The sequence below is a fragment of the Callorhinus ursinus genome, unplaced genomic scaffold, assembly GCF_003265705.2.
Source record: "Callorhinus ursinus isolate GAN/ISIS: 27379988/994484 unplaced genomic scaffold, GSC_fseal_2.0 scaffold6, whole genome shotgun sequence".
NCBI classification, from domain to species: Eukaryota; Metazoa; Chordata; class Mammalia; order Carnivora; family Otariidae; genus Callorhinus; species Callorhinus ursinus.
The window spans coordinates 7,997,868-8,023,393 of record NW_027397068.1 but is presented as its reverse complement, the minus strand read 5'-3'; the positions used below and the strand labels follow the sequence as shown (position 1 = coordinate 8,023,393).

General features: G+C 41.3%; 1 protein-coding gene and 1 non-coding gene across 7 annotated transcripts in view; one reads left to right on the top strand and one right to left on the bottom strand.

The window, feature by feature from the left end:
• Window positions 1-16,018: 16,018 nt before the first annotated feature.
• Window positions 16,019-16,125, bottom strand: LOC112819501 (U6 spliceosomal RNA). The gene has a single exon (XR_003206874.1). It is a non-coding gene; the product is annotated as a U6 spliceosomal RNA (small nuclear RNA).
• Window positions 16,126-20,038: 3,913 nt separating this feature from the next.
• The window catches only part of SYNCRIP (synaptotagmin binding cytoplasmic RNA interacting protein), a 43,211-nt gene continuing 37,723 nt past the window's right edge, over window positions 20,039-25,526 (top strand). For 2 of the 6 annotated variants that reach the window (XM_025862232.2, XM_025862225.2), the window contains exons 1-4: window positions 20,831-20,987; window positions 22,355-22,514; window positions 23,230-23,348; window positions 23,463-23,570. In XM_025862232.2, coding sequence (XP_025718017.1) covers window positions 22,367-22,514; window positions 23,230-23,348; window positions 23,463-23,570 — 375 coding nt within the window. In that variant the 5' untranslated portion in view covers window positions 20,831-20,987; window positions 22,355-22,366. Of the gene's footprint in view, window positions 20,061-20,316; window positions 20,988-22,354; window positions 22,515-23,229; window positions 23,349-23,462; window positions 23,571-25,526 lie in introns of those variants that run through there. The other 4 variants (XM_073893585.1, XM_025862217.2, XM_073893586.1 and 1 more) reach the window with 4 other exon arrangements.

Sequence of the window (25,526 nt, the reverse complement as noted above, 5' to 3'; positions counted from 1 at the left end):
CCATCCCTCCCACCCCCCTCCACTGCAGCAACCCTCAGTTTATTTCCCGAGATTAAGAGTCTCTTATGGTTTGTCTCCCTCTCTGGTTTCGTCTTGTTTCATTTTCCCCTACCTTCCCCTATGATCCTCTGTCTTGTTTCTCAAATTCCACATATCAGTGAGATCATATGATAATTGTCTTTCTCTGATTGACTTATTTCACTAAGCATAATACCCTCTAGTTCCATCCATGTTGTTGCAAATGGCAAGATTTCATTTTTGATGGCTGCATAATATTCCATTGTAGATATACACTACATCTTCTTTATCCATTCATCTGTCGTTGGACATCTTGGCTCTTTCCACAGTTTGGCTATTGTGGACATTGCTGCTATAAACATTGGGGTGCACGTGCCCCTTCGGATCACTACATTTGTATCTCTGGGGTAAATACCCAGTAGTGCAATTGCTGGGTCATATGGTGGCTCTATTTCCAACTTTTTGAGGAACCTCCATACTGTTTTCCAGAGTGGCTGCACCAGCTTGCATTCCCACCAACAGTGTAGGAGGGTTCCCCTTTCTCCCACATCCTCACCAACATCTGTCATTCCCTGACTTGTTAATTTTAGCCATTCTGACTGGTGTGAGGTGTTATCTCATTGTGGTTTGGATTTGTATTTCCCTGATGCTTAGGGATGTGGAGCACTTTTTCATGTATCTGTTGGCCATTTGGATGTCTTCTTTGGAAAAATGTCTGTTCATGTCTTCTGCCCATTTCTTGACTGGATTATTTGTTCTCTGGGTGTTGAGTTTGGTAAGTTCTTTACAGATTTTGGATACTAGCCCTTTATCTATAGTGTCATTTGCAAATATCTTCTCCCATTCTGCCAGTTGTCTTTTGGTTTTGTTGACTGTTTCCTTTGCTGTGCAAAAGCTTTTTATCTTGATGAAGTCCCAAGAGTTCATTATGATACCCTTTTTTAAAATTCATGTTACTTCCCTGTGTTAACTCAAAACTTATGCTGAAAATGGAATATAAGGAAAGGGAAAGGGCAAACCCATACTTACTTTTCCTTCCAGACTCTCCTTACTCAACAGTATTCCAAAGATAGAGTATTGGTAGAATATGCACCTATCAAAAAGTGAAAGAAAAAAGCTGAGCTGATTTATACAGTGTTTCCACTGTTCTGAAAGAACAAAATACATAAGCATGTACCAGTTATGAAATACAAATTGTATAATTTCAATGATTCTTCATATGAGTTAACTGTTCTTATATTTGCATCTAGAGCTGACTTTGCACAATATAAAGATGAATGGTAAAATTTATGCTAATAATTTAAATTTTTAATTTTTCTCTATTTAGAATGTTAGATAACAAATAGAAAACATTATGACAAGTGAAGAGAAAGACTGCGGAAGAATGAAAAAGCTTTATATTTTAGTACCTTTAACACCACATTTTTCCTGTTTTTTTCAACAAGAAGCTCTACATATTCATTTTGTACTAGACTCAGGAAATTATGTAGCCAGCTCAGGTTGTTGCTCACCAATCCATCCTACACCTAGACTGAACCAAATTGTAAATTTATTAAGTCATTTTCTTGTTTAAAGCCTTTCTGATGGGTGCCTGGGTGGCTCAGTCATTAAGCGTCTGCTTTCGGCTCAGGTCATGATCCCAGGGTCCTGGAATCGAGCCCCGCATCAGGCTCCCTGCTCAGCAGGAAGCCTGCTTCTCCCTCTCCCAACCACCCTACTTGTGTTCCCTCTCTTGCTGTGTCTCTCCCTGCCAAGTAAATAAATAAAATATTTAATAAAAACAAATAAATAGGGGTGCCTGGGTGTCTCAGTCATTAAGTGTCTGCCTTCGGCTCAAGTCATGATCCCAGGGTCCTGGGATCAAGCCCCACATCGGGCTCCCCGCTCAGCGGGAAGCCTGCTTCTCCCTCTCCCACTCCCCCTGCTTGTGTTCCTTCTCTCTCTCTGTCTCTCTCTGTCAAATAAATAAATAAAATCGTTAATAAATAAATAAATAAATAAAGCCTTTCTGAAACTTGCCAAAACCTTACCCTACAGTTGCACTCTACACAAGGATGCTCAAGGAGGAGAAAGGGATCTGAAATCCAGCTTGCACTCTGCCTGACCTGCTATGCACCCTGACGTGTGGTACAATACTGACCTTAGACCAAGGAGAGGCCCCTGGCCTGGCCTCCTTGCTTGATAGTGGTCTTAACTTTAAAGTGCATGCAAATCAGCTAGAGGTCTTGTTAAACTGAAGATTCCAATTTGGTTGATTTGGGATGAGGCCCAAGATTCTGCATTTTTTTAAAGATTTTTTAAAAAGATTTCATTTATTTATTTACTTGAGAGAGAGAAACAGAGAGAGAGCGCGGGAGGGAAAGAGAGAGAGAATCTGAAGCAGACTCCACACTGAGCACAGAGCCCAACGCGGGGCTCGATCCCATGACCACAAGATCATGACCTGAGCTGAAACCTAGATTTGGGCACTTAACTAACTGAGCCACCCAGGTGCCCCTAAAGGTTTTACTTTTTAAAGTAATCTCTACACCCGACATGGGGCTTGAACTCACAACCCAAGATCAAGGGTCATATGCTGTACCCACTGAGCCAGCCAGGTACCCCTTTGAGATTCTTCATTTTTGTAAGCTTTCATGTGATGCTCATGCTGCTGGTCCATAGACCACATTTTGAGTAGCAAGGCTTTAGAGGACCTTGCTCTTGGGGTCCTCAGGCAATGCCACTTTCATACAAAAACCCCTTTGGGTTCAGATACCCAGGACCATAGAATTCCCTATCCAAACAGTTCTGAATCCACCAGATTCAGATTGTTTGCTGGGGGAAAGGGAATGGTGAATAGAACTAAGACAGGTGGGTCAAGATGTCCGCACGCATATGAACAAGGCCCTTTTTGGTAGAGGATGACTTGGAAGTAGAAATAGAAGGAGACCAGGCTTGAAGTCATATGCCAACACCAAACTCTGAGTCCAAGAATTTTGAATTTGAACTTGGTCTTTTAGGTCATTACGGAATTATATGTGTCAAGTTAGAGGAATAGAACACAATTATTTAATAGTCAATTAGATTGATCTACAACTTTAAGATGTGGGCCTCTGTTTGTATTCTTGCCCTAAGCTTTACAAATGTTAGGGGCAAGTCTGTGGAACTTCATCCACCATGAGGAAGGGGCATCTTCTTTGGATGAAGACACTTTCCACTGCCCTTTTCAGTCTCCAAGGCCAGGCCTGGAGTCTCTAAGTTGCAACTGCTCAGAGAGGATGCTTATTTCTAATTCACACAAAGGCTCAGAGGAGGCTTTTAGGAGGCAGACAGCATTTTTTAAAAGTAAAATTGAACATGAAATAGAAAATATAGGAGTGCTTTGCACATAGTAATAATATTGTCATGAAGTATGGTTCATATATACATATCTATGAAATTTGTAAATTGGTGGCATTATGAACTATATCTTTTTCCTTGAATTATGGTCAAAAAAGTGTGAAAGCCTCAGTTCCAGATGGTAAAGGCCTTCATAATCTGGTTGTAGATTATCTCTCCACAATCACATCTTGCAATTAATTTTCCTTCCCCAGACCTGCCTTCTGCCTATCTAAGCACTTTACATTCTAACTGCAATGACCTTTTCTCCATTTCTTGAAGGCATGTTTCTTACCCCAGCACTTACCTATGTTTTCCTTCAGTCTGAAACATTCTTTCTCTATCTCTTCACTTAGATAACACCTCCTCAGCCTGGAGGATTCAGTACAGACATCACCTCCTTGGGAAGCCTTCTCTGACCCCTATGTTCAGGTAAGTCACTCTTCCTAAGGACTCCAGCATCATCCTTTCCCCTAGCGTTGAATTCATCACCAGGTTGTATAACTGCTTAACTGACTTTTTGGTCTTATGTGGGAAGGGACAATGCCTGTTTTATTTATCTTTACCTCTATTGTTGACCACAGAATCTGGCATATAGAAAGTGCTCAACAAATAATGTTGCACTGAATTAAAAACACATTTTCTATTTATTTTATTTTATTTATTTATTTTTAAAGATTTTATTTATTTATTTGAGAGAGAGAGAATGAGGGATATAGAGCACGAGAGGGAAGAGGGTCAGAGGGAGAAGCAGACTCTCTGCTGAGCAGGGAGCCCGATGTGGGGCTCGATCCCAGAACCCCAGGATCATGACCTGAGCCGAAGGCAGTCGCTTAACCAACTGAGCCAACCAGGCTCCCCTTCTATTTTTTTTTTTTTAAGTAATCTCTACAACAAACATGGGACCAAGCTCCTGACCCCAAGACCAAGAGTCAGATTACCAACTGAGCCAGCCAGGTGCCCCACACGTTTTCTATTTTCTATGTAAAATACATTACACTATTATATATGCATCACATCGTACTTAAATCTTTTCAAGGCCTATGATTATTTTCTTAGGATAAAGCCCTAGAAGCAAAATTATTACTAGATCAAGGAATATTATCATTTTAAAATCCTTGACATATATCGGTAACTTCATTGCCAGAGGCTTATTGTTCCAAATCTATTTAGGAACTATTGACAATTTCTGCAACATTCAGTCAATCTCATTTAGGGTATATATCTCTTATATCTGTTTTTCTCTCCATTTATACAAGTCTTATTTTTATTTATTTATTTATTTTGAAAGATTTTATTTATTTATTTGATAGGGAGAGACACAGCGAAAGAGGGAACACAAGCAGGGGGAGTGGGAGAGGGAGAAGCAGGCTCCCCGCTCAGCAGGGAGCCCGATGCGGGGCTCGATCCCAGGACCCCGGAATCATGACCTGACCTGAAGGCAGACGCTTAACGACTGAGCCACCCAGGCACCCCCAAGTCTTATTTTTATAATCACTGAATATAATTTTATAATTTTCCTGATATATGATCTTCATGATCTTTTTTTTTTTCTTAGAGAGGGAGAGGGGGGTGGGGAGAGGGACAGAGTAAGAGGGAGAGAGAGAGTCTTAAGCAGGCTCTACACTCAGCACCGAGCCTGACATGGGGCTCGATCTTACGATCCTGAGATCATGACCTGAGCCGAAATCAAAAGTTGGACACTTAACCACCTGAGCCACCCAGGTGCCCCTGATCTTCATAATCCTTTTAAAGGTGACTAAGCATTTAAATGTGTTGTGTATGTATATGTGTGTGGATATGCGCACACACAAATGTGTAAAATCATCGTTATTATGAATTCAAAGTCTTCTCCACCATATTTTTATTAACAGGTTTGTGGCATATAGGAAATCTAATAGAGTTGGTAATTGCTTTCTTATCTGGCTGCTGTATTGATTTTTCAGTTATAAATGTACACAATCTTATCATATGTAAATAATATATATATATATATTCTCTTTTCTATGGTTATGCTTCTTATTTGTTTCACATCTCACTTTAATTGCTAGAATTTCCAGGGGCACCTGGGTGGCTCAGTCAGTTGGGTGTGCGCCTTCAGCTCAGGTCATGATCCCAGCTCCTGGGATCCAGCCCATGTCAAGCTTCCTGCTAAGCAGGGAGCCTGTTTCTCCCTCTCCTCCCTGCTGGTACTGTCACTATCTCTTTCACTCTCTCACAAATAAATAAATAAAATCTTTTTAAAAAATTGCTAGAATTTCCAGAACTTGTTAAATAAAGGTAATAAGGGCAGGATCCCCTTTGATTTCCTTACTTTAATGGAAACACTAGTATTTCAGTATTAAGTGTGATATTACCTGTATTTCATGAAAATATTCTTTATTATTTTAAGGAAGTTTTATTCACTTTCTAGTTTACTATAATTAAGACTCAAAAGTAGAGGCACCTGGCTGGCTCAGTTGGTAGAGCATGCAACTATTAATCTTGGGGTTGTGAGTTTGAGCCCTACATTGGGTATAGAGATTATTTTTTTAAAGATTTTATTTATTCATTTGAGACAGAGAGATACAGAGAGAGAGCATGAGCTGGGGGAGAGGGAGAAGCAGACACCCCACTGAGACAGGAGCCCGACGTGGGGCCCAACACGGCCCCGTGCAGGGCCCAATTCCAGGACCCAGAAATCATGACCTGAGCTGAAGGCAGACTCTTCAACCATCTGAGCCACCCACGTGCCCCTAGAGATTACTTTAAAAAAAAAATACTCAAGGGGTGCCTGGGTGGCTCAGTTGGTTGAGCATCGAACTTTTGGTTTTGGCTCAGGTCATGATCTCCGGGTCTTGGGATTGAACCCCACCTCTGGCTCCATGCTTCGCTGGGAGTCTGCTTGAGATTCTCTCTCCCTCTGCCCCTTGCACTCATACATACTCTTTCTGTCTCTCTCTAAAATGAATAAATAGGGCACCTGGATGGCTCAGTCGTTAAGCGTCTGCCTTCGGCTCAGGTCATGATCCCAGGGTCCTGGGATCAAGCCCCACATCGGGCTCCCTGCTCCGCAGGAAGCCTGCTTCTCCCTCTCCCACTCCCCCTGCTTGTGTTCCCTCTCTCACTGTGTCTCTCTCTGTCAAATAAATAAATAAAATCTTAAAAAAAATAAAAAATAAAATGAATAAATATTTTTCAAAAACCTCAAAAGTAGGTTTTATTTTTATCATATGCCTTTTAAGCTCTTATCTAAATGAATATATACCTTCCTCCATTTGACCTATTGATACGATGATCAGGTGTTTTGGGATAAACTCGACCAATTTTTTAACTAATTGTAGAATTGAACTTGCAAATACCTGTTTTATTTAGGATTTTTACATTTCTTTCATAGTGAAAATCAGTCTGAATTTGTGTATGTGTGCTTTGTCAGGTTTTATATCAAAGTTTATGCTGATTTTGTAAAATTAACTAAGAGATTTTCTATCTTTCTCTATTCTAGATAACAGTTCCTATAACATTGTAATTATATTTTTCAGGAAAGAATCCACTCTTCAAACTATTTAGGCCCCAAATCCTTTGAGGAGTTAATTCTTTAACATCTTTTTCTCTTTTTTTTAAGATTTTTATTTATTTATTTGAGAGAGAGAGAATGAGAGATAGAGAACACGAGAGGGAAGAGGGTCAGAGGGAGAAGCAGACTCCCTGCTGAGCAGGGAGCCCAATGTGGGACTCGATCCCGGGACTCCAGGATCATGACCTGAGCCGAAGGCAGTCGCTTAACCAACTGAGCCGCCCAGGCGCCCTTTAACATCTTTTTCAATTTCTCTCATAGTTTTTAAACTTTTTCTGTTTTCTACTTCACTTAATTTTGATAACATATTTTTCTAGAAAATTTTCAATTTTATTAGTATTTCCAAACATATGGCCAGGCATTATGAAGTAGTACATAAAATAGTCATGATTTTTAAAAAAAAATTTTTTTAAAGATTTTTTTTATTTATTTGACAGGGACAGAGACAGAGAGAGGGGGAACACAAGCAGCGGGAGTGGGAGAGGGAGAAGCAGGCTTCCCGCCGAGCAGGGAGCCCGATGTGGGGTTCGATCCCAGGACCCTGGGATCATGACCTGAGCCGAAGGCAGACGCTTAACGACTGAGCCACCCAGGCGCCCCTTTAAAAAGATTTTTAATTAAAAAATAAACTCTATACCCATCGTGGGGCTCGAACTTACAACTCCAAGATCAAGAGTCACAAGCTCCAACTGCGGAGTCAGTCAGGCACCCCAAAATAGACAAGATTTAAAAAAAAAAATCTTGTGTTGGGGCACCTGGGTGGCTCAGTTGGTTAAGCAACTGCCTTCAGCTCAGGTCATGATCCTGGAGTCCTGGGATCAAGTCCCACATCGGGCTCCCTGCTCAGCGGGGAGTCTTTGTTTCTCCCTCTGACCTTCTTCCCTCTCGTGCTCTCTATCTCTCATTCTCTCTCTCAAATAAATAAATAAAATCTTTAAAAAAAAAATCTTGTGTTATCATTCTTAACTTTCTGAATTGTGTTTTCACCCTCTTTCCTCAAACTGCCTGCCTTTTGTCTATATTAGTGGTTCTTTAGAAGGAAAAATAGTCTTGGAGTATATAAATCAATTACATTCTTCTCTTATTTTTCAATTAATTTTTTTCTGTTTTTCCTCATTTTTCCTTTTTAAATTTTACCTTATGTTATTTCATAGTTCTCTATTTCTGATTGGAATGTTATGCTTAGGTCATTTATTTTCATTTTATATTTTTCCAAAGTGAAAATATGTAAGATCATAAATTTGCCTGTAAGTACAGCTTTGGCTGCAGTCTATACCTTTTGCTATAAATATTAAACTGAAATTTGGCTTTGTCTTTGGGATTAGGCTAAAATCTGCTGTTAGACCATTACATTTCAACTTTAGCCTGTGGAAGACTGAATTGCCGAATGCTGACTTCAAAAGAATTCAAGGCATCCCTGAACTTGTGTGCAACCAATGACCAGCAGTCATATATATTACCATGATCTTTAATCAGATTAAGTACATCAGTAATGTGAACAAGACTTGTCATTTGGATGTATTTTAATTTCTGAATATAGGACAAGCATTTTGGATGTTCCTTTAGTAAAAAACTATATGCTTTATATGTTGAAATTCTATCAGTCAGTTGAAGTGTAACAGTATATTATTGTAAGAGTGTAACATTACAATAATTAATGATGATTGTAGGTAAAGGTGTACAAAATATGCATATTAAGTGAAAAAGGATGTTATATTAGTAAAATTTTATGTATATGATATGAGACCATTATTGTCAAATATATTAATGTAATATTAGTATCTGGAGAGATAAAAATCATAGCTTCTCTGCCTTTTGGCTAAGATCAAGTGTAGAGAGAGAAAAACCAGAAGATTGTATTTTTGTACAGTAATCATCCCTGGCAATGAGGTTCTAGGACATTTTTACTTTTATTTTATATATTTATATGATGCTTGAATTTTCATTAAGAGCATACATTATCTTTTATTAAAAAAACAATAAATATATTTAAAATACAAACAAAACTGAAGATATACAAGTTAGCAGTCTGAGAAACTATATGATGATCTTTCTTTTCTTGGAAGATTCTATGACCCAGTTACCTAGGACTTTTATTTCCTCACACTTTTTTTGCTGGCCTTTCAACCACTTCACAAATCATTATGCATAAACAAGGAAAGAAAAACTAGTCAATTATGTCACATTTTATCAGCTATGATGAAGAAATAGACAAAGTAGTGCAACTGATTCATATAAATTGTTCAATCTTAAATGGTATGTTCTAATTGGGTCCTTTTGTGCTTGATCAAGGAACTCAAATTTAGCCAAATAGACTGTTACTTTAATACATGGGAGAGGGGTGAGCATTAGGGGGGAACCGAGGAATCTGAGATGCAGTGATGGAATGATTGTCCAGTCAGCACTCACAGGAATTGGACCTGGAGGGACAACAGGACCCAGGAGGCTCAAGGGACTGACAACTCTGTGTCTCCTCTCTTGCTGTATATGGCCTTTCTTTTTCAGAGTATCTTTGCCTATCTCTGAAGTTTTGCTCTATTTTTCTCCTGCTTCCCATTGGCCTATTCCCTCTCTCTCTACAATTTACATCCATTCTCTTCACACTTACCTTCTAGAAGCCTTACTCCTTTGTTCAACTCTTCTCTCTCCTACATCCTCAACCTTTTTCTTTCTATTGGATTTTATCCACAGGTATATAAGTTTGCTTCTCCCATCTTAAAAACCAAAACAAGCAAACCAAACGAGGCAAAACAATAACCCCTGTCTGGAACTCAAATCTTCCTTAAGCAACCGCGCATCTTTCTGGGTCCTTTCTCAAAGGTCTTGAAAGAGCAGTCCAGATACGCTGCCTCCTCTTCCCGGTCACTGCCTCCTGACTGGCTCTCACCCTTACGTTGTAAATGAAGCTGCCCTGCTTAAGATCCCATTTCTGTTCCAGTCTAAACTCTTAACCACATTCATTCAACATAATTGATTCCTTCCACTTCCTTAAAAACCCTCCTCTCTTGTGAAACCTCACACTCTCTTGTTTTTTCTTCTACCATTCTGGCCATTCCATCTCAAACTTCCTTTATAGGCTGCTCCTTCTTTACTTATTCTTTATAAATTGAGCTTTACCAGGACTTAAAGCTTAGACTTCCTGTCCATGTTCTCTTCCTACTCTTCTACATTCTACCTAATTGTATCCATTAACATGGCTTTAAATACCTTTTTTTTTTAAGATTTTATTTATTTATTTTAGAGAGAGCGTGCACGCTCAAGCAGGGGGAGGAGCAGAGGGAGAGAGGGAGATTATCTCTAGCAGACTCTGTGCTGAGCACAGAACTGGACTCTGGGCTTAATCCCAGGACCCTGAGATCATGACCCACTGGAAACAGAGTCAGTCACTTAACCGACTGCACCACTCAGGGGCCCCTAAATACTTTTATAAGAAGTTAATTGAAAATGCAAGTGGATTGTTCTAGATTAGTGACATCTGACAGAACTTTCTGTAGTGATGGAAATGTTCTATATCAATGCTATCCAATACCATAATCACTAGCCACCGGTGGCTATTGAGCACTTGATAGGAAGCTAGTGTGATTAAGAAACTGAATTTTAGATTGTATTCAGTTTTAATTAAAGTTGAATAGCCACATGTGGCTAGTGGCTTTGATTGAGTTTGGTTCTAGATTAAAAGAAACAAAAGAGATGTGTCTGGCTGGTTCAGTGGATAGAGCATGTGACTCTTGATAACAGGGTGTGAGTTCAAGCGTCACATTAATTTAAACATTAAATAGTATTAAATAGTAGTAATAAAAGTTTGTGTGAATTTGGTTAAATGTAGTGAAAAACAGAGGCACAGGTGCTGTGTGGTTTCAGCTCAGTCTCTGCCTCCCTTGGTCTGCATCTAGATCTTTTTCCCAACTGTTAATCCTGCTAACCAACAGTGACTCCTGGCCTGCCACCAGCCACAGAACAGCCTTTCCTGTAGCTCTCCACTAGTTCTCCTTTCTGGTCCCAGATTCCCCTGCAAGGTCTCCCTTATTCACCCAGGCTTCAGGAGGGCTGGTTAGGGAGGCAGCTCTCATTCTCCAACTTTCCCTTTTGAATCATTGATTTCCTAGCTTCTCCCATCATATTAATTCTTTTTTTTAAGATTTTATTTATTTATTTGACAGAGAGAAACACAGCGAGAGAGGGAACACAAGCAGAGGGAGTCGGAGAAACAGGCTCCTTGCTGAGCAGGGAGCCCGACGTGGGGCTCGATCCCAGGACCCCGGGATCATGACCCGAGCCGAAGGCAGACACCTAACGACTGAGCCACCCAGGCACCCCCATCATTTTAATTCTTATTCCTATAATATACTCATTTTGTAATATTCATAGTGGTTCTGCTTCCCTGATTCCTGATACACTCCTGAAATCTTATTCTCTCAGAACTCCTCAACTCAATAAATAGCATCAATATCCATTAATTTTCACCTTAACTCCCTACTTTCAGTCCACTATTGAGTCCTTGGCAAACTCGGGTTCAAAATACATTGTTGAATATGCCCACCTCTTTCTATTTCCTCTGTAATACCCTTGTCCAAGTAACTTCGTTCTTTTCCCTGGTTACATCTCCATCATTAACCCCCAATATCAATTCTGTTTCTAAATACTAATTTTATTTTATTTTTTTAGATTTTATTTATTTTTTTTGACAGAGAGAGACACAGCAAGAGAGGGAACACAAGCAGTGGGGAGTGGGAGAAGGAGAACAGGCTTCCCGTGGAGTGCAGAGCCTGATGTGGAGCGGGGAGCCTGATGCGGGGCTCGATCTCAGGACCCTGGGATCATGACCTGAGCTGAAGGCAGACGCTTAGACTGAATCACCCAGGCGCCCCTAAATACTAATTTTAAACGTGAAAAATTTCAATAGCTTCCCATTGTACTTACTCACGTAGTCTTGTGTAACCTGGCTCCACTCCTGCTGAATTCTCCAAACTCATCTTGAGCCACTATTTCCCTGACCAAATATACTCCAGCCACAGTAGCTTCCTTTCAGTAAAGACCAAGCTCTTTCTCCTCTCAGGGTTTTCACATATACTATTCATTCTGCTTGAAATGTTCTTCCAGCTCCCCTTTATTCCTCACTTTCCTTGGTTTACTCTTTCAGGTCTTAGTTTATACATCACTTCCTTTGAAAGACCTTCCTTGACCAGCCTAAGTAGGTCCTCCCTATTCTGTAACACTATATTATGTTAATTTCTTCTTTGCATTTATCACATTTTATAAATGTTTTGTTTGTTTATTTGTTTAATTAATTAATTAATTAATTTCCTCACTTAGCTGTGGTTTCCATGAAGGCAAGAGGCATTTTCTGCTTAATTCACCTTGCGCTTAATTCAGTGCCTGGCACATAATTTGGTACTCAGAACGTGTCTGTGGAATGATGAATGTAGTGTGTGGATTCCTCCTAGCTTCTTTTTTTTTTTAATGTTTTATTTATTTATATAAAGTAGGCTCCATGCCCAATGTGGGGCTTGAACTCACAATCCTGAGATCAAGAGTTGCATGCTTTAGCCAGGCAGGCACCCCTAAACATGAAACTTTTACCTAGTTTTTTTTTTATGTTATGTTAATCACCATACATTACATCATTAGTTTTTGATGTAGTGTTCCATGATTCATTGTTTGCGTATAACACCCAGTGCTCCATGCAGAACGTGCCCTCTTTAATACCCATCACCAGGCTAACCCATCCCCCCACCCCCTCCCCTCTAGGGGGGGACAATTTGTTTCTCAGAGTCCATAGTCTCTCATGGTTCATCTCCCCCTCCGATTCCCCTCCTTCATTCTTCCCCTCCTCCTAGCTTCTTATTTATGGTTTTTGTTTCCTCATAATTTTAGTTTGACATGATATCTCATAGCCCAGCTCTAACTCCCTCCTCATGACACTGACTCTCTCTTTGGTTTTCCTCTAGGAATGGTCTGGTGCCTGATGCTGGTTTAATTAATTCTGGCAAGGCAAGTTTGAGTGGTGTTATAGAGTAAAACTCTGACAGCCTAGGCTGCTCCCTTAGCAGGGGCTTTGGGTAAGGTTACCCTTGAAAAGAGCTTTGAGACACACCATAATGGACATGTTCAGTGTAAGAATTATCACTCTATTTTCCTCTTTTGTGCCATGATTCATCATGAAAATCTGAACAACCAAAGATTGCTTGTATTCTGGGACTCCATTCAGAATAGAGTGGGAATACTTTGATAAAACCTTTATGGTTTATGTTTACATAATCCTTGATTTTTTTAGTTACTTGTATAAATTCTGTGCCTTTTTAAATTTAATCCATCACTTTTCATTGTAAAAGTTAAATGCAAACAGCTAAAATGAGACTGGATTTTTTTTTAAGTTATTTATTTATTTATTTATTTATTTATTTATTTATTTTTTAATTTAAGTAATCTCTACACCCAATGTGGGGCTCAAACTCACAATCCTGAGAACAAGAATCACATGTTCTTCTGATTAAGCCAGCCAGGTGCCCTTGAGATTGGATTTCTAATTTAAAAAAATAAATAAAAGAGAGCTAAAAGCAATAGAAAGAATGTCTAGTATTTCAAGTATATTTAAAACATTAACATTTTTAATTAATAGAGTTTATTTTTAAGAGCATGTTTAGGTTTAAGAAAAATGAGCAGAAAATACAGTTTCCATATACTCCCTCCCCCAGCCCTCCTCTACCCCAGTGTTAACATCTGTGATTGTTGGTACATTCGTTACAATTGACTAACCAATATTGCTACATTATTATTAACTAAAGTCCACAGTTAACATTAGTGTTCACCTTTTATGCAGTATATTCTATGAGTTTTGACAAATGTATAATGACCTGTATCCATCATTATAGTATCACACAGAATAGTTTCACTGCCCTAAAAATTCTTTGTGTTCCACCTATTTATCTCTCCCTCCCATCTTCTGAACTCCTGACAACCCCTGATCTTTTTCTATAGCTTTGCCTTTTCCAGAATGTCATACAGCTGAAATCACACAGTTTGCAGCCCTTTCAGATTGGTTTCTTCCACTTAGCAATGTGCATTTAAGATCTCTCCGTGTCTCTTCATGGCTTGATAGCTTATTTCTTTATAGCACAGAATACTATTCCATTATATAAATACCAAAGTTTGTTTAACCATTCACCTATTGAAGGACATCTTGATTGCTTCCAAGTTTTGGCAATATGAATAAAGTTGCTGTAAACAGCATGTGCATTTTTGGAGGCACCTGGGGGGCTCAGTTGGTTAGGTGTCCAACTCTTGATTTCGGCTCAGGTCATGATCTCAGGGTTATGAGGCTGCGTTGGGCTCCATGTTGAGCTCCATGCTCTGCATGGAGTTGGCTTGGGGTTTTCTCTCCTTTTCCCGCTGCCCCTCCTCCCCTAAACAAAACAAAACAAAACATCATGTGTGCTTTTTGTTGTTGTTTTTGGTGTTTTGTTTTGTTTTGTTTTTGGTGTGGGCTTAAGTTTTCAACTCATTTGAGTAAATATCAAAGAATACAACTGTTGAATCATATGATAAGAGTATGTTTAATTTTGTATATTTTGTAAGAAACTGCCAAACTGTCCTCCAAAGTGGTTATACCATTTTGCACTCCCACTAGCAATGATTAAAAGTTCCTGTTGCCCAGGGAAACTGGGGTGGCTCAATTGATTGAATTTCTGACTCTTCATTTCGGTTCAGGGTCCTGGGATGGAGTGCTGTGTCAGGCTCCACACTTACGGAAGAGTGTTTCTCTCCCTCTTCCTCTGCTCCTCCCCCCCACCCACTTGCACTCTCTGCCCCTCCTTCCGCAAATAAATAAATTTTTAAAAATAAATAAATAAAAGTTCCTGTTGCCCTACATCCTTGCCAGCATTTAGTGTCAGTGTTTTGGATTTTGGCTATAATAGGTGTGTAGTAGTATCTCACTATTTTAATTTGCAATTCCCTAATGATATGTGATGTTGACTAATCTTTTCATATGTTTATTTGCCATCTGTATATCTTCTTTGGTGAGGTATCTATTCAGGTCTTTTGCTCAGCTTTTAATTGGGTTTGGGTTCTTTGCTTATTGTTGAGTTTTAAGAGTACTTTGTATATTTTTTTTTTTAAAGATTTTTAAAATTTTTTATTTTTTTTATTTTTAATTATTTATTTATTTTTTAAAAGATTTTATTTATTTATTTGAGAGAGAGAGAGAATGAGAGATAGAGAGCACGAGAGGGAAGAGGGTCAGAGGGAGAAGCAGACTCCCCGCTGAGCAGGGAGCCCGATGTGGGACTCGATCCCGGGACTCCAGGATCATGACCTGAGCCGAAGGCAGTTGCTTAACCAACTGAGCCACCCAGGCACCCATAAAATTTTTTATTTTTAATTAACTACTTAATTTTTGAGTAATCTCTACACCCAACATGGGGCTTGAACTCACAACCCCAAGATCAAGAGTCACATGCTCCATTGAGTGAGCCAGCCAGGTGCCCCAGAGTTCTTTGTATATTTTGGATATTAGTCCTTTAACAGATATGTGCTTTGCAAAGATTTTCGCCAATCTGTAGATTTCCTTTTCATTCTCTTGGCAGTGTCTTTGCAAAACAGATGTTTTAAATTTTAACACATCAGCCTTTTAATTACCATAAAGATAAGATGTCAGAGATGTTGCAGAAAACTTTTTTTAAGGAAAAAAAATGAATTTTTTAAAAAGGGAAAAAATCCACTTTTTTTTTTCAAAAAACGATCTTGATTACTAGGGAGATGGACTTGAATAACTTCCAGTCTCTTTTGACTCTAGTTTTTATGATTCTGTGGAGAGAATGATGGTGTATTATGGATTTTTCCCACATTAATTCTAGCGTCCCCTCTCCGTTACCACATTAATATATGGTATTGAAGAAAGTTTAGGACAGTATAGCACTAAGTGCAAGAATTTTGGATGACAAAAAATTCAAACAGGTGGGCCTATATGCCTGTCTTTCATTAACTGCAATGAAATTAACCTTTTCACTACTTCATGGGTGAAAAGACAGTAATGTGGTACATAAATAATTAACTTTTTTTTAATTTTTAAAGTTTAATTTATTTTTTTAAAATATGGAACGCTTCACGAATTTGCATGTCATCCTTGTGCAGGGGCCATGCCAATCTTCTCTGTATCATTCCAATTTTAGTATATGTACTGCTGAAGTGAGCACAATAATTAACTTTTTAAAAACACATATTTAGGGCTGGCTGGGTGGCTCAGTTGGTTTAGCGTCTGACTCTTGATTTCAGCTCAGGTCATGATCTCAGGGTCATGAGATTGAGCCCCATGTTGGACTCCATGCTGGGCATGGGCCTGCTTAGGATTCTCTCTCCCTTTCCCTCTGCCTCTCACCCCACACCCCCAAATAAAATAAGATAAAAAATAAAAACATGTATGTAATAAGTATCACAAAGTGTATGAGGTAAAAAGTGATGGTCTCCTTCCACACCATCCTTCTTTATAATTGTAATTATTTTCTATAGAAACAAATATCTTTATACCTATGCTTACCTGGTTATACACATACATACAGACATGCAAGCTTCATGAGTCAGGGATCACCCATGTCTATCTTGATGTACATCATTGTAAGCCTAGGGCACACCATGGGCCTTAGTACACAGAAGGTGCTAAATGGAATGAATAAATGTCACACTCTACCTTGTTCTGTAGGTGGCTTTTTTTTTTTTTTAATTTAAGAATGTGACCTGAATATGTTTCCATGTTAGGGCATCAGTAACTACTTCATTATTTTCAATGGCTCCAGAATAATCCACTATGTGAATGCATTATAATTTATTCAACCAGTACCCTATTACTGGATGTTTAGGTTACATTATATATATATATACATATATTTATATTTTAATTTATTTGAGAGAGAGAGAGTGAGAGAGAGAATGAGCAGGGAGAAAGGCAGAGGGAGAGGGAGAAGCAGAGTTCCCACTGAGCAGGGAGCTTGATGTGGGGCTCAATCCCAGGACCCTGGGGCCATGACCCGAGCCGAAGGCAGACGCTTATCGACTGAGCCACCCAGGAGCCCCTAGGTTATATATATTTTTATACACACACACACACACACACACACACACACGCATACTTATGTACAGCATTACAAACAGTACTGCAGTAACATGATAGCCAAATTACTTTGTATAAAAGTTCTATCAATTTGTCTTCTTACTAACAGTGAATGTGTTGAGTTCTCCACATCAATGCTAGGGATGATTTCCCAAATTGGATATTATCAATCTTTGTTGTTGTTGCTGTTTCTTTTGTTTGGAAAAAAGGTCTTTACAAGGGGAATTGCAGGCTATTTTGCTTTAAAGTGAAGTTGGGATTCAAATTGGGAAGATTCTAAATGGCAAATAGGACATTTGAATATTTTTACAGCAGTGAAAGAGAAAGGGTTTGAGAATTTTTTTTTAAGATTTTATTTATTTATTTGACACAGAGAGAGTGAACGAGCACAAACAGGGGGAGCAACAGAGAGAGAGGGAGAAGCAGACTTCCCGCTGAGCAGGGAGCCCGATGCGGTCTCGACCTCAGAACTCTGGGATCACCACCTGAGCCGAAGGCAGACGCTTAACGACTGAGCCACCCAGGCGCCCCTGAGAATTTTTTTATACATTATAAAATGTTTGACCTCGAAGAGATCTTAAAAATTATGTTTCAGTGAACTTTTTTTTATAGATGGGGAAATAGAAATTCTGAGAAGTAAAATGATTTATTTAACCACACACTATCCATTAATAGCAGATCTGATATTAGACCAAGATTTTTTGGGTCTCAGCCTATTATTCTTTGGTTTTGTTCAGCAAATATTTACTAAACATCTTGTAATAAGTACTAAAGAAGATTCAGCAAGTAAGAACACATACTTATTGCGCACTTTCTTGTGCCAGATCTTTCAGATACATTAGGTATGATATATACCAAGTCAATCTACATTTTTTGTTTTTGTTGTGTGTGTGTGGTTCTTTTTTTTTTTCTTTTTCTTTTTAGTATTATTAGGTATTCCTATGTTTCAGTAATGGTAGTAATTCTTAAGAGTCAAGCCTGGAATAGGTTCTGTAGATCAGGAGGAAAATGATACTATTGTTTTACCCAAAAAGGTGTCAAATGGAAAGCATGGCGGATTGCTTTTTTCTCAGGTCTGTTTAGGGTATCAGGCACTTCTCTGCGTAGGTCCTCAGTGTGCACAAACCTGAGAAATGCCGAAATTGAGAGAAGGCCAGCTGAAGTTGGAAAAGTGCCTGAAATGTGGCCGGGGACATTGGTTGGACAGATCAAGGAAGGCTCTGTTGATCTGGTTAAAGATTTTTGCTTTTGTTCTAAGGAAATGGTAAACTAATGAAGGGTTTTAAGTGGATGCTCCACAGGGTCTTATTTGCAGTTAAAAGAGAAGGAGGGGGGAGACACTTGGGTTTTAAATGCATTAGGAAAGCTGCAAGGTCAATGAGTCGGGAGGCTATATATCATTAGTCCAGTGGTAGTTGATGGTGACTTGTTCCCTGGTTACAATATATAGAGAAGTGGAGATACATTAGGGACACAGAACTGACAAGATTTTGGTTAACTGATATGGCATTGAGAGGGAGAAGGGTCTTGTATTACTCTCTAGTTCCCAGCTAATGCTGCTGGTTGTAAGTGGGTGACGTTCACTGAGACGGGAACTCTGGAGATATAAGATTGGGGGGAAGATCATGTGGTCAGTTTTGAAATGTTGTTTTCAAGGCCCTGAAAATCCACTTAAAGGTCTAGGGGGTGATAAGACAAAGGAATTAGAGGTCAGAGAAGAGCTAGAGATTTTAATTTGGTAGTCTTGTTCATATGGTAGAAGACATTGCCTAGGTAAAGGCACTTTTTTTTTTCTTTAAGGAACTTGATCGCCAGGTAGGTCTAAAAGAGCGTTCGATGGTTCAGATCCATAATTTTATTTCATTAATTAATGAAATTTCATTTCATTTCATTAATAGGATTACTCTTTTATTTTTGTAAACATCTGGGTTGTTTTTTATTTATAACATTATCCAACCTTTGGATTACGAACGAAAATCCTTGTTGCTGAATTAGCTAAATACCATAGCAGATACATGTTTAAAAATTAGTAAGGGATTTTTAGGTAGTGGAAATGTCAGATCCTTGCTGAACAGATTGGCTAGGTAGTACTTTGGTCAAGTATTTCATATTTTGATCCAGCTGCCTTTGGAAAATAAACTGGCATTTTATGTGCTTGAGCACTTTCAAGAGCACTCATCTAACTTTTCCTCGAACTACTGATTTGTTGTCACATCATAGAGCTTATTTCGGGAACCAGTGAGCTCTTAAAAATAAGCTTGTTTCTTAATCAAAAGGACAGTATTACATTACAGCTGAATTGGATAAAATTAGTATCCAAACCGCGATTGAAATTCTAATGCCTTTGTCTTGTTTTTCTTATACCTAGTAAATGGCTACAAAGGAAATGTCACTTCACATAAGATTAGTTGCCAAGATTTTAAAAAAGAAACACAGATATGTTCCTCACAGTTGCCCTAACCACGCAGCTTTTGTGCTGCTTCAAGTTGCTCAAACTGTGCTATGAAGAAGCCCTTATACTGCTTAAAAGGCCAGGGACTGAAACAGACTATTGCACAACTCTTCACCACCGGGCGGTTTCGCTTCCAAATCTGGCCTTCGTATCATCCCACGGCCGGAGTCGCTTCTGGCTCCAGTGGAGCCAACCCGGTTCCCCCTCAAAAGCAGCCAGGGTTTCCTCGTCCGAGCCATGGGCGCCCCTCCCTCCGCCCAAGGTTTTACGCGAAAGTGAAGCCGCGCGGGCGCGGGGCTGCCGAAGATCCCATTGTCCCGCTGGGGAGACCTGGTCTCCCCAGCACGACTCCCGCACTCGGGTCCCACCATCTAGGTTAACCAAAGGTCTACGGGTCTCCGCGCCACTCCCCTCCCCCCGCCGCCCCATTGTCTGCCTCGCCCCGCCCCGGGGGACACGTGCGCCTGCAGCTTCCCGAGCGAGAAGAGCGCGGGGTGGCGGCGGCGTGGACACCGCCGGGAACGGCTGTGCGGCCGCGGCGCCGGGGGCGGGGGCCGGGCGCGCACGGACCGGTGGGTGCCCTCCGGAGCTGCGGTAGCGTTCCGCGTTCCGCGCCCCCCGCCCCGCCGGCCCGGGACGGGGCGGGGGGTGGGGCGGGTGGCAGCTCAGTGGGGGTGGCGTGCGCGTGGTGCTGCGGTGGGGGTGGGGTGGGGCGGGGTGGGGAGATGCCTGTCTCCTGACAAAGGAGAACGAGTGGGACACGCTGAGCAGGCCCGCCCCGCATGGAGGAGAGCGGGAGGGGGAGTGCCGGGAGGGGAAGGGGCGGGCCTTTCATTCACTGTCGGCCCCTCCGTCGCTGCCGGAGCGGAAGGGCGGGGTCTCGCGCCCCCCTCCCCCGGGAGGTGAGGAGCAAGGGAGGTGGCGGGGCGTGGGGGCGGAGCCCGCGGGCGCGCGTCCCGAGTCGTAGGCTACGTCGTCACGTCAGCGCGGGAGAGAGAAAGAGAGGAGCCGACTCGGCTGGGACTGGGGGACGGAGTCGAGAGAGCGAGCGAGGGAGGGTGTAGAGCGAGCGTTCGAGCGAGGAGGGGAAAGACGGCCACTCGTGCCTGAGCGGCCGCGGACGCCACTGGGAGTAGTGGGGGAAAGGAGCAGGGAGGGGAAGAAGAAAGGCCGAGAAAGGAGCCTGACGGAGGCTGGTGGTGGTGGTAGGGGGAGAAGGAGGAGCTGGAGGAGGGCAGGGGTAGAGGGAGTGAGTGAGAGAAGCGGACGCGCGAGGGAGGGGAGGGAAGGGAAGGGGGGGGTCACGCGGGCGCGCGCGCGCGCACCGGGAGCGCGCTCGGAGGCGAGTGGAACTGGATCGGGTTTGCTGCCAGCGGCGTGAGCTTCGGCCGCCATTTTACAACAGCTCCACTCGCGCCGGACACAGGGAGCAGCGAGCACGCGTTTCCCGCAACCCGATCTCCTCGGACAGGATTCTTCCGCCGCAGCCCAACGGGGAGGTAACGACCGCCTGGACCCGGGTCTGGGAGGGGAGCACCGTGACATTGTGGAGTGAGCTGGGGGAAGGAAGAGTGGGGAGAAACCGGCTTTTCTGGAAAATGGATTCCAAGGGGGAGAGGAGCACGTTGACTGGGGCTGCTTGAGAGTAGGCCGCGGCCCGCGCCGCCACTTCCTCCTCTTCTCCATGTGCTGCCGCCGTTCGGGCTTTGTCTGCGGCGCTCCAGGGAGGAGGCGGCCCCATGGCCCGCGCGGACCACGAGCGGCGGCGGAGTTGGTGCTGTCGTGGCCGTCGTCGCGGCGCGGGAGTGGGCGGAGAGGAGCGGGTCCCGTCCCGCAGCCGCGCGGCGAGCTTGGGTGGTGCTCGCGGGCCGGCGGGCGTTAGGCAGTTCGCGGAACGCCCTCACTCCGCCGGGTTGCGGACCCCGGGCCGGGGGTGGGACAGCTGGCCCCGGCGCCGCAGTCACTGCACGGACGGGCGAGGGGTGGGGGCTTGCACCATGCGCCGCGGCTCACGTCTCGGCGGGGCGGGCGGGCGGCCGGGGGTCGCCGGCGCCCGGGGCGGAGAGAGCCATGTGTCACGGCGGAGACGGCGGCGCTTGGGGGGGGGGGCGGGGAGAGCTTGTGGCCTGGCGCCGCTGCGGCCTCGGTGTGGAGGGGCGAGGTTGTGCTGCTACTGCTTTCTGGGGGCTCCGATCTTGGCTTCAGGTTGACGTTGGGAGTAGGTGATGGTCGTCTTGGCCTGGGACTCGGTGGGTTTCCGTTGAAGGAAGTTGTAGGACATTTGAAGGCGCAGAGCACGTGTTTCTAATGGGCTCCTGGTGGCCGCAGCGGTGAGGCTGCCGCTATGGGTGCGGAGTCGGGGGCGGGCTTTGGGGTGCGGGGGTGAAGGGTGGAGAAATTGGGTGGTAGGAAGGTAGCTTGTGTGAGCGCTTTGTTCTTCGCTGGCTGTTGTTACTGATCTATAAGCGGCAGGCGGGAAAAGCGCGCACTTTGGGGGTTTACCTTTGAGAGAGAAAAGCCCAGCTTTGCTTTCTCCACACACCTCATTCTCTGTACGGGCACAGCTGTATGTGGCACGCTGGCTCGTCCTCGTGCTGATTGGGCTCCATTTGTAATATGGTTTTTTCTAGGGAGTGTTAGCAGGTGAGTCAGGGGTGGTGCTAGGGAAAAACATAGTGAATCTGTCCTCCTGTGCCCCGCGCTCCAAATCTGGCTTGTCAGGCGATAGTGACTGTAAGGCTTCTTTAAAGGGAGGCGCAGGTTGGCTGGTGTAGAAATTGGTAGAGAAAGTAAAGATTGGGGCTCTTATATTTCCTCTACCCTTTTTGAAGATCCTAGTTTAATTTTGCTTATTGCGTTTGAACAGATCTCTGGAAACATGGCTACAGAACATGTTAATGGAAATGGTACTGAAGAGCCCATGGATACTACTTCTGCAGTTATCCATTCAGAAAATTTTCAGACATTGCTTGATGCTGGTTTACCACAGAAAGTTGCTGAAAAACTAGATGAAATTTACGTTGCAGGTAAGAACTAACACTTGCAAAATTACATTATGAAATTTTTCTATTGGATTTCTGGCTTTGAGCTAAAATAGCAACTTTTTGTGGTTTCCAATAAGTGTGGGAACTAGAGTTTTGCTTCGTTGTGACAGTTGTGAACGAGAGGTTTAGGTGTATAGAGGGAGGGAAGAAGGAAAGATTAGGAGGTAAAGGCTGGCTGGCCAGATGGAAAAGTATATGATGGTAGCAACAGCTGCTAAATGTTGGGAACAGGCCATGTGACTTTTTGGGGGTATTTTTATAGTAGGATTCTTGTTAAATAACTTGGTAACTGTAGACTTGTAGTCTGTCTGTCTTGGTGTGGCTGTTGCTTTTTCTAGTGGTATTTGAAATTGAGTAGAGGTTCAGTTGTCATGCTTGGTACTTTGTTGGTTGATTTTAGGATTTGTAAGCCTGTATATTTACTGTAGAAATACTTAGCCTTCAGAACTATGTGATTTAGACACAGAACATGATGTAAAAGAAGTTGATTCATTATTGCAAGTGTGGTTGAGGGGCCTTAGTTGAGATTGCAGTTCAGAATGACTAAAGTATGTGTGTTTCTCATTATATATAGATAAGGGAAATGGAAGAATTCTTAGTTGGCAAGCATGTACCTGTATTGGCAAATCATGGTCTCTTAAAAAAAAGTTTCCAAAAATATTAAAGTTGACAACTAATTAAGTTTTCTCTTCTCCAGGGCTGGTTGCACATAGTGATTTAGATGAAAGAGCTATCGAAGCTTTAAAAGAATTCAATGAAGACGGCGCATTGGCAGTTCTTCAGCAGTTTAAAGACAGTGATCTCTCTCATGTTCAGGTAATGCTAATTTCAGTGTAAATAAATATGAGTAGTTTTGAAATAGTTTGTTTTATTTGATTAGATACAGATAAGACAGTAATTGTTAAATACATTTGGAAAATTCTTTTGTAGAACAAAAGTGCCTTTTTATGTGGAGTCATGAAGACTTACAGGCAGAGAGAAAAACAAGGGACCAAAGTAGCGGATTCTAGCAAAGGACCAGATGAGGCAAAAATTAAGGTATGTTTTTAAAAACTTTTTTAAAAAAATTCCCTTCAGTTTTAAAGTTCTTAACTCTTTTCTAGCTTTGCTGAATATTCCTTGGATGTGAAATGGGTTTTTTTAAGATGTTGAGAGTTAATAACAATGAGATAATTTGTTAATCTTTTCTATTATTTTTTGAAAAGTGTCCTGCCTTTAGTTATATGTTTTTAGAACAACTCATTTTTAAGTTTTTGTTGTTATTGAGCTATGGCTTAAATCAGTGCTATTGGTATTCTAAGGAAAACACTTTAAATACGTCTGCCATATTTCTAAATGTTTTCTGAAAACCTGCAAGTCCAGATTAATGACAGTGGATCAAAAATGGGAGGGGATCAGGTCACTCCACTACTGGTGGGGAGTGTACCTTTAACAGTTGACTTAGAATTCTCAAACCCCAAATTAAATGGATTAGAATTTTAAACGTTATCTTCTTTCCTTTCTATTACTGTTGATTTTAAGGCTAATTTGTTCGTTTGCAAAGGCAGCTTTTATCAATAAAATTGATTAGTGTAGAAATGTAAATGAAGAAACAGGCTGGGAGTGAAGTTTTTTTTTTATTAAGGTCATAGAACAGTGAATGGACTCAAATGCAGCTAAGTTTTGATCTTTGTTTTGGTTTTTAGTTCATAGAAAATAATGGTGATCATAGTAGTTTTAATCTGAAGCTCTTAATACAGTGTACTAGTTCTCTTGAACCAAGGGTTATGGTTTAAGAAAGTCAGTTATTAATGCTGCTAAGTGATGTTTTAATGGTATGGGAGGAGGGAAACTTGGGATAAGGAGTTAGCTGTTAATGTCATCCATAAATTTGAGGCTTTCACAGGTCTAGCTGTGAGGAATTGTGTTTGAATTATAAATCTAACTTTTTCCATAGAAATGGAGTATATTTGTCCCCAATGTAATTATGTCAATTCTAATTAAATATACAGTTAGGGATTACGATTATTAACGTTTTATTAAAAATGTAAAGTCTAGTTTATGTGATTTTTCCGTTCTATCTTTGGGAGAGAGTGGTTTAAAGCTTTAGCGTGACTTAAATTACAGCAAGAAGACGGTACTTTTTATAGGATTTTTTTTTTTTAATAGGATGTTTGTTGGGGAATAAGTTTTCCTTTTAGGGACTGAGACAAAAGGTATTATTTGGGTCATAAAGATCAAAGTGAAAAAAAATTAAGGTGAAAGAAATAGGGATTACACATGGGGAAAAGGAAGATGAGCCATTTAATGGTTTCATTTATGTTTTAGTAGTGTAATAGGTTTCAGTTTATTTTTGTTACTCAGTGTTGCATCCTTAGTAAACATTTGGGTAAATAGAAAAAGACTGCTTAAGATAATGTAACGGTTTGTGGGATTTTAGGAATAGTTACTTTAGTATTTTTTCACAGATATTTAACATTCTTCATGTAAGAGATGTATAAAATCTGTCTTGTCATTTTCATTTCCAGAGACTGAAGTGACCCCAAGTCACTTAACAGCATTTCGATAAGATTGTCATTGTGTTTGGTGTCAGCTTATTTTTATTTCAGAATTTATCAGCTAATTATTAGATTTTATTCTTTAGAAAGGGGTTCTGTGCTTTGTGGTTGAGATGGTGGAGGAGAATAATTCTTGTTTTTTTCCTTAGGCTAGCAGTGGACCACTTCTAACACTTTTTGCCTATAGTAAGGGGTAAGAGAAACTAACACTCTGATTAGTAAATAGGAATTGTGTAAATTTTAACAGTTTGCTTTTAGGGAGATAAAATGTAGAAGTTATTTCACATTGTTGCAGTAAGATAAAGTTTTCAAAGTCATTTTGGACTTTTGTTTTGAATGAACCATGTTGTCTGTGAAGCATGGTGCTTGAATGTCAGATGTGTTCAGGTTGTTTTTCCTGTAACTCCTAAGTTTCTGGACTTAGTTTGGGGAGTATAATTTAAGGTTGGTGAAATGC